Raw genomic sequence first — 8,633 nt, 5'->3', positions numbered from 1 at the left:
CGCAGTACACGTATGCACTGAAAGCAAGATGTTGCCTACCTAACAGGCGCTATCAGAGGATGCATAGGCTGAACGCGGCTGAACGTTTTGTGAATTAGGAATTGCAGGTTCGAATAGACGCGCTCGTTTAGTGCGGCACCATTGACTGGAAGATCGGTGGTTCGAATCTCCGTCGGGGCAAAATTTTTTTCTGGCCACAAAATTTCGAGTGGACTTCAAACCAGCCATTTCACCAGGCCTCCTTCGTGCAGTTCCTAAGGCTTAGTGGTTACATTCCTGGTTCCCATTGCTCTGAAAGGTTACGAGACTCGGCTCTTGAACCGGGGTTCGACTTACGGCGAAAGCGGGCCGTGGACGTGGGAGTTCCCTATGGATGGATTTCGACTTGCACGAAAAGCGGGTGTAAGCGGTTCGCTAGCACCTTGCTGTGGTGGCGGATGCGTTTTTAAGACCTAGGAGTGTGACTGTAACGGAACTCCATGACCTGGTGATGGGTCAGTACAGTTTAACCAACGCACGCGTCAACCGTATCAGTACCCCCAGGAGTGCGTTCTGACCACCGTGGTTCGAAGCGGCTGATCCCGTTACGAACTTAGAGGTCGACAAAGACTTCGGTGTGATGAGGAAAGTACTCCCCCATTTTTTTTTTTATTTTTTTTTTTTTGTCCGGCGACGTGAGCATTTACGACGCCAAGCAGACTTATTACTACAATCTGTTTGGCTGAAGCTGCCCGTGGCCAGCTAGGTACAACTGTGTAGCTGCAAACAGGGACGTATCAGCCACCTGGTAGCTAAACTGTGAGGCTACAAGCAGGGGCGTATGGTTTTGGGGCCATATTGAGAACTAGAATAGATCCCTATCTAAAAAGTATTAGTGGCGATGTCAACTCTCAACTGTCGTAAACATTCTTGAGCCGACCACGAAGTTTTAGTCTAGATACCCTCGTGAATGACGGCCTGGGGAGGACCCCGTTTACCCCCGCGTTGACCAGAGTTACCCCGGTGGCCCCCCGCGGTGGGACGGCGCAGCCACTCCGCGGGCCAGACGCGGGATGGCCCGCTGCCAGGTGGCGGGGCGCGGCGCGGCGCGGCGGGGCGCGGGGACGCGTCCGAGACCGCACCGCCCCTCCCCGCGCGGCAGGCCGAAGGGACACCAAACCCGCGCGCGCCGCACGCACCCGCGGCCTCACGCCCCGGACACTCAAAAAAATAAAAATAAATAAATGCAAGGATCCCTTGCCGCTCTCTGGCGCAGAGCAACATATTGGTTAGTTATGGTGGTGGTGATGGAAACGTCGTGTTTTATTAATTGTGTGACTTCCACCCCCTGCACCACAACATGGGGTGCCCTGCCCATGCGTCTCCCCCCGTGATTCAGGCGCCCCGTCGTGGCCCGTGGCGCCGGGGTGTGGCGGCGTGTGGCGCGTGCGGCAAAATGTGACGCTCGGATGCACGGCCGGACGGTAAAAAATAGACGCAAGTCCTACTGCCCCCGCCTCGCCCCGCCTCGAGTGGCCCTGTCCGTCCCTCCTCTTCCATTCCGCAGCAAAACATTGTTTATAATCTAGAAAGAAAATAATTCCTTGGCCGCAAGGAGTTGAAAGGAAAGTGTGAGAATGGGAGAGGCGTCCCGGCGGACCATATCGTACCTGTGGGCGCCCGTGAGGTAGGCAGCCCGACTTACATCTACACATCCGCCCACCGGCTGGTGGAACTGTACCCGGAGAGGAGAGGAGCACATCAGGCTCGGAAGGCAGAGCGGAAAAGAAAGGGGAACTGCGTTATTGCTTTGAATGTTAGTTTTAATGCTCTCTTTAAATATCAAATATCAATCTTAAAAGTAGTTGATGCGTCTAGGATTTAATTAATATACAATCAGGATGGCACAAAAACGACTGTCACCTACAAAGTTATTGCTTTTCTAAATTGCTAAAAAATACTTCATTCACAGGCAGAGCGTCACAGATGTAAATTGATGGTCTATTGGTGTCAGTTTCTCATGCAGTGCTCATGAGTGCTCACCATCAACAAAACAATTTTATGGTCTTGTGAAAATTAACATGATTGATATCACCACAAATCCATTCCCTCCATGGCCCACAATTGTTTTGATGAGTATGATAAGTCTTTATCACAGATATACATGAAAAATATCTTCAGGTATTCTTATCACTAGGTTCAGAAAAAATTCTCACATAGGCCAAGATAAATTTAAAGTGATGTGGCTCCCCCAGTATTAAAATGTATGGTAACAAGAATCAATAGATCAATCTAAAACACTGGGTAGTCATAGGAACAGGTATGTAGACTTAATATTGTTGTCTTCATTAGCCTCTGACATTAAAATCTAGGTGTCTTGATCAAATCTGAGTTCAGTTTCCATTCTTATTCAAACCTGCAGCTTCCAAAGGCTTACTAATTAATTTTAGCAAATTGAAGTAAGAAAAACACATTTGACTTCTCTTTACAGCACAGCTACTAGTGCATTCGGTCTAATTCAGCGTTTAAAAAAAGAAAAAAAATTATTCTTTCTTAAAAACTTTAAAAAGTGGAATAAAAGTAAAGCAAATATGTGTCTCACCGTACACAATGGTAAAAGATTTAGTCCACAAGACCCTATTGATGAAGCACAAAATAATTGTACCACTCTGGTAAAATATGTCTGCATCCTAATAAATATGACAGATTTTACTCTACGAGTATAGTCTCAACAATTTGTTAAGATGGCTTTAACTTAATTAATAAGTTAAGACCTACATCAGAACTACCTACTTCGGTGCGGAAAAGCTGTGAATGCTGCCAGGCAATATTTCCATTCCCACCACTGAGGTCGACTGTCAACTTTATAGACGAAGCACCACCCAAAGCTGTGGTAGAAATAGAAGTGTCTGGATTTTCTGAACAGAAAAAGGAAATGTTTATGCTATGAGAATCAGAAACCTAACACTTTGCAGCATTTATCACAACACACTAAAAAATGTAAATTATTTACCTGTAGGTACTTTAACACAACAATCAGCTCCACAAACCAGGGCATTAACTTGACCAGTTTCAAAGACTTTAGAGGCAAGCGCCAGTTTAATGCTGTCAACCACTAATCCACTCCCTGATAAGTCAACGCTCCAGGTTATTGATCCCTTTTGGCAACCCTCTAGAATAAAAACATGAAGTTTGATTATCTTACTAGAGATGATAGAGTACTAGAGGCCCAGTATTAATCAACTGACCTTTTCTTGCTAAATACACCATTTTCCAGTCAACTTCCTCTTTGCGGAATATGCTATTTACATTACTTGCTCCATTTTGCCAGCCCAATACAGGTCCTTCCTTTGAGTTTGGACCCCTTCTGTACTGGTCTAGACCAGGGAGGAATTGGATATGCATTTCCTTCTTTTCGATTTCAGACTTGGTTGGTTTCCAAATGTAGGGCTCATGTTCAGATGCTACTGATGTTTCTCCCCTGGATAATCGCCATGCCAGAGATCCCGACTGACGACCCTGATAGTTTCCATCTTTATCAGATGGTTCATTCCACAATTCTACAAGTTCAAAGAGTGTGCGCTTCCGAAGGTAGTCTTTCCTAAAATGACAGTAAATGAGTAATAAAGTAGACTACAAAATGACTAACTATATGCATGAAAAAATGGTAAACACTTCACTTCATTTAGTAACACATACCGTGCAGTGGAGAGATTCTGCTGTAAAATATTTCTCTGTCGCATAATAGTGGTAAGTAGCTCCGATTCTTTGCAGATATTTCTGCGCTTCAGAACTTCTTTGTGATTAGCAGAATAACGCCAAGTAACATCTTGTACATCATCAGGAGAATATGCAAGAATGTAAGTTAGCTTTTTCTTCCATCCTACTTCATACATGAGAGGAGAATCAAAAGCATTCTCACAGGGGTCGCAATGAACCCATCGTGATTGAGAAGTCAGAAACACCTATAGAATAGGGTAAGAAAAAATTTCAGCTATAGGTTTTATGGTACATCAGTCCAATAGGAGTGGTAATAACCACATACTTCGGTCCAGACATGATCAGTCTCATCAATGACAAGGCGGCTGTCCCATCCAAGAGCAAGACATAAAAATGTGAAGCATCTACCCCACTCCCCACATCGCCCATTCCTGGTCTTCAGCAGTTTCAAAGGATCTATGTGCCTTGGAAATTCAGTTTCTTGGAAACACAAAGCACACTCATACACCTGAAAAAAATTCCAGAGAGAAATGCGTAATTTTCAAATTGATATAGAAAACTCACAAGCTTGACAATGTAAAAATAAATCAAAATTATTTTTAACCAGACCCCAATTTGATGAGCTTACCTCCACTCTCAAATCATCTCTGGTATCTGTCCTTCTAAACTTCGTTTTCCCAGAACAAAAATGGCAAGGAGGATCATTCACCCAAGAGAAAAATTTTCCTTTAAACCAAGATAATAACTGTATTAGGAGTAATTCCTGCATACTTGGTTCCACAGAGACATTCTCAGTTTTATCCCCCTGTTCTTTTTTCACAATTTTCTGAATTCTACGGAGCTGTTCTAAAGCAGCTGTTTCAAGCTCAACAAGAGGAATGTATGTTTTGGCGATTTCAAGTTTTTCTTTTGTACTGTACACTAAAACAACATCTGAGGCAGAAATTATTCTTTCTAAGAATCCCGACTGTAAAGGAAATTATGAATTAGTACGCAGTGAAGAAAAATAAAACAAAATTTTACACATGCTTTTGAAAGAGATCCGTACTGTGGGTAGGCGAGGTTTTGATTTCCAAGTGTTTTCTTCAGCAGTCTGTCCACCTGATGTGCTTGGAGCACTTTCATCAGTGCCGGACACCTGGAAAAATAATATAATAATAGTATAATGGTAACAAAGACATACATACGTAACACATAACAGTCAAATACCTGCTTGTTTTGCGATGAGGTTGCTATTGGCTGTTGTTCAACAACAGAAGCTCTAGCTTTCGAAGACTGTGATGTGGCATCATCTTTGCTGGCAGTAGATGAAGACGATGGTGATGTTACAGGAGCAGGTTGAGTGGAAACGCTGTTTCGTCGAGCCAATATTTGATCATGAATTGCTTTCAATTTTTCCAAGTTTGAATTTCCAGGAAGTACTAAGCAGTCATCAGCCTACAGTACAAAACCAATTGATGAATACAGAGGATTACACAACTAGCCCAAAAATTATCACAGAGTATACAAGAAGAACTTGACAAGCAGAGGAAGAAGAATCAAAAATTGTAAGCGAAATAAAAAAATAGACAAACCTCCTTGAAGCCCATTTCAAAGAGGCACTCCATGGCACCCACTGCAGGAAGCAGTTTGTTGGCCACAGTAGGGTTCGCCAGCCTTATGCTTCTGTATTTGGGATCAGATGGATTTTTAATCACATTGTTGGCAAGTCGAAGCAAGACAGATGTCACTTCTAGGTAGAGTTCCCTTGGGTTCTCTTCTAGAGCCAGCAGTGAAGTGGAGATCACGGGTGGCATTCTTCTTAACTGAAAGAACCACTAGAATTCACTTGGCAGTTCCTCCGACGACGAATGTGATGTAACCTGTACAGCGACCTTAAACAGACACAGCAGCAAAAATAGCTCGAATTGGTTCTTTCTTCAAGTCTAGAGCTGTCAGCACCGAGCTGATGCTGTGTCACTGGGACTAAACACAATGATGACAACAAACATTGTCATAAGCAGGAAGCAGCGTAGTATTGGAATTACTATTGCTATAGGCACATTGCAGTTCATTTGACAGTATGTAAACAAACAGACATCATGCAGACGTACAACTTCTGCATGGCTTTTTATTTGAGTATATTGAGTGTCATGCAGCTTTGTCAAGCAATTAATGACAAACAGAATGTTCTTTTCATTATTGCTGATGATCTTCGCACTTCATTAGGATGTTATGGTGACAAATCAGCTTACTCTCCAAACATTGACTTCCTGGCTCAGCAATCCTTTGTTTTTACCAACGCATATTCTCAGGTCTGTTTGTATTATAATGTATAAGTGCGCCGCAGGCGTCGTTTCTCATAATATGCATGCTATGTTTTTTGTAAATACCTAATATCAGAACTGTCTTGACAGCAAGCTCTATGTGGACCAAGTCGAACATCTCTACTTACAAGTCGAAGTCCGCATCACCTAAATCAGTATGATGTTCACCAATATTGGCGTGTAACAGCAGGAAATTTCACATCGCTTCCCCAATTTTTCAAAGAGAAAGGATACAAGACAATCTCAATCGGAAAAGTTTTCCATCCGGGTAGGGGACTCAAGTTGTATCCTGTCGGACAAATTAATTTGACTGAACATTTTAGCCTTTATTTTCAACATTTAATATTTCACTGTAGGAAAATGCAGCAATTTTGTTGATGACCAGCCATTTAGTTGGTCTGCCCAGCCTTTTCATCCAAAAACAGAGAAGTTCAAAAACGCTCCAGTTTGTCCTAGTGTCAGTGGAAGTGGCCCCTCTGTAAGCATAGTCTGTCCAGTCAATACAATGGATCAGCCTCAGCAAACATTACCTGACTTGGAATCCTTGAGGGAAGCGGAAAAATATTTGCAAAATCATGTACAAGACACATCGGAAGAGCCTTTCTTCATGGCAGTTGGATTCCATAAACCACACATTCCATTAAAATTTCCTCAGGAATATTTAAGTAAAGTTGATCACTTTGAGGACACACTCAAAGAATAAGATAAAGCAAGCATGATTTGCATGGAGAAAAATTTTCTTTTTTCTTTTCAGATTACCATCCATTGGATAAAATATCACTGTCACAAATGAGAAGACGTCCACCAAAATTGCCAAGCTCTGCATGGAATCCCTGGTTCGATCTTAGAAAAAGAGATGACATTAATCATCTTAACATTAGCTTTCCATGGGGAGCAATGCCTGGTAAGGAATGTCAAACAGACTCAAAAGGTACATAGCTTTAAGTTCCTGATACCTTAACTAGTGTTATACTATTATTTTTCCTTTTATCTAGATGACCAGGCATTAAAAGTAAAGCAGAGCTATTATGCCTCTGTGTCATATATAGACCATCTCATTGGAAAACTGCTCCAAAAACTTGACGACTTAAAATTGAGAAACAATACTATCATCCTTTTCACAAGCGACCATGGTAAATTTAAACTTCCCTCAATAGTTTAGTAATTACATAGCTGGTTTTTGAAGTCTATCTATTCTTAATTTAGGATGGTCATTAGGTGAACATGGAGAGTGGTCAAAGTATAGCAACTATGAAGTTTCTACCCAAGTTCCTCTAATTTTATCAGTGCCAGGCACAAGAGGGCGCCACATTAAAAATTTGGTAGAGCTATTAGATATATTTCCAACACTTGTTGACATAGTTGGTATTGAGGGAGGAGTTCCAAAATGTATAAATGGGTACACTGACATTTTTTGTACAGATGGTAGAAGTCTGAAACCTCTTTTTGATAAAACTGAGTACAAGGTGAGAACCCTTTAATATAGAAGAAGGATAATGAAAAAGTGTATTTGCTTCTGATATTTTTTTTATTTTTTTTTATGTTGGCTAGAAGATTGTAAAATGGCGTGTAGGGGCATTCAGTCAATACCCACGTCCAGGAGACTATCCATCTCTAAACCCAGACTCAGATCAGCCGCACCAGCAAGACATAAAAGTCATGGGGTATGTATGAATTCATTTGCAAATCTGATTAAATAATAAGCCAATCAGATGAGTTTTTGGTTGAACCCTCTTATTCTAGGTACTCAGTTCGTACTTCTCGACATCGGTACACAGAGTGGGTTAAGTTTGATACCAAAACCATGACACCTAATTGGACTAAAGTTTATGGCTCTGAACTGTATGATCATGTGATAGACCCCAATGAGAACTTAAATTTAGGTGACAGAGAAAATTTGAACCCTCTAATTTTATCTTTCAAATCAATGTTGTACAAGAGGTGGAGTACGTAAAACAATAAAAAGTACACCGAATTTATATGTTGAAAATCAGGTTTGAAAAAATTGTAAAGTTTGTAAAGAAACATTAAGTTTATCTAGAAAGTGAGCGTTTTGAGAGCGAGGCGATTCTCTACGACCCCCCACCCCCCCTTATTCTGGCACATTTAACACTCTAGACACGCAGCTGACGAAGTCCTGCACGAAGGCGGCGAGGGGCGCGGGGAAGGACGCGGCCGTCATGCACGACGCGATGACGTTCCGGGCGTCGGCCGCTGACGCCCCGCTCGCCAGCGCCTGCATCCCACGCGCGGCGCACGAGTCCGTCTGCGGGCAGAGAGAGACCGTCGAGCGCCTGCAGGGTAGGCCGTCCCGTCGAGCTCCCGAGTGTGCGGGCCGCTCGGGCTGCCTACCCACAGGCGCCCCAGTACGTGCGGGGCGCCCCGACCCCGACTCACCTGCGCGACGTGGGCGTACGAGTTGTCCACGAGCATGTTGGGCGCCACGGTCCGCACGCAGCGCTGGAGCCGCGCTTCCTGGCTCGCAGTCTCGTCCTCCTCGCTGGACGCGGCGCTCGAGTCGCCGGAGGACGCCGACGAGGAGTCGCCGCCGCAGCAGCAGCAATCGGCGGCCTCGTGGCGATGGTGGTGGTGGTGGTGATGCCGGTGGTGCGGGGGCGGCGGCGGCGG

At 43.6% G+C, this 8,633-nt stretch overlaps 3 protein-coding genes across 5 annotated transcripts in view; 1 reads left to right on the top strand and 2 right to left on the bottom strand.

The window, feature by feature from the left end:
* Positions 1–8,633, bottom strand: part of LOC113209997 (ATPase ASNA1 homolog) — a gene marked incomplete at its 3' end in the record, with an annotated part of 28,570 nt that overhangs the window by 715 nt on the left and 19,222 nt on the right.
* Positions 1,782–5,659, bottom strand: LOC113209994 (peptide-N(4)-(N-acetyl-beta-glucosaminyl)asparagine amidase). Its single transcript, XM_026427781.2, has 9 exons — positions 5,274–5,659; positions 4,909–5,136; positions 4,748–4,837; positions 4,328–4,666; positions 4,025–4,207; positions 3,679–3,944; positions 3,228–3,580; positions 2,993–3,151; positions 1,782–2,897 (listed from the first exon to the last, which is right to left on the bottom strand). The coding sequence occupies exons 1-9, from the start codon at positions 5,493–5,495 to the stop codon at positions 2,719–2,721; spliced, it is 2,019 nt and encodes a 672-aa protein (XP_026283566.1). The 5' UTR covers positions 5,496–5,659; the 3' UTR covers positions 1,782–2,718.
* Positions 5,717–7,984, top strand: LOC113209995 (iduronate 2-sulfatase). 2 transcript variants are annotated; one of them, XM_052271848.1, is made up of 8 exons: positions 5,717–5,993; positions 6,096–6,273; positions 6,362–6,670; positions 6,760–6,909; positions 7,001–7,138; positions 7,212–7,471; positions 7,560–7,669; positions 7,749–7,984. In XM_052271848.1, the coding sequence occupies exons 1-8, from the start codon at positions 5,781–5,783 to the stop codon at positions 7,957–7,959; spliced, it is 1,569 nt and encodes a 522-aa protein (XP_052127808.1). In that variant the 5' UTR covers positions 5,717–5,780; the 3' UTR covers positions 7,960–7,984. The 2 variants fall into 2 exon arrangements, with proteins under 2 accessions (XP_052127808.1, XP_026283567.1); XM_026427782.2 differs by having other exon boundaries at positions 7,557–7,669.

Source organism: Frankliniella occidentalis, unplaced genomic scaffold, assembly GCF_000697945.3.
Source record: "Frankliniella occidentalis isolate FOCC.00 unplaced genomic scaffold, Focc_3.1 Scaffold176, whole genome shotgun sequence".
NCBI lineage: Eukaryota > Metazoa > Arthropoda > Insecta > Thysanoptera > Thripidae > Frankliniella > Frankliniella occidentalis.
The sequence above is the reverse complement of the archived record's forward strand: the minus strand, read 5'-3'. Positions and strand labels throughout refer to the sequence as shown.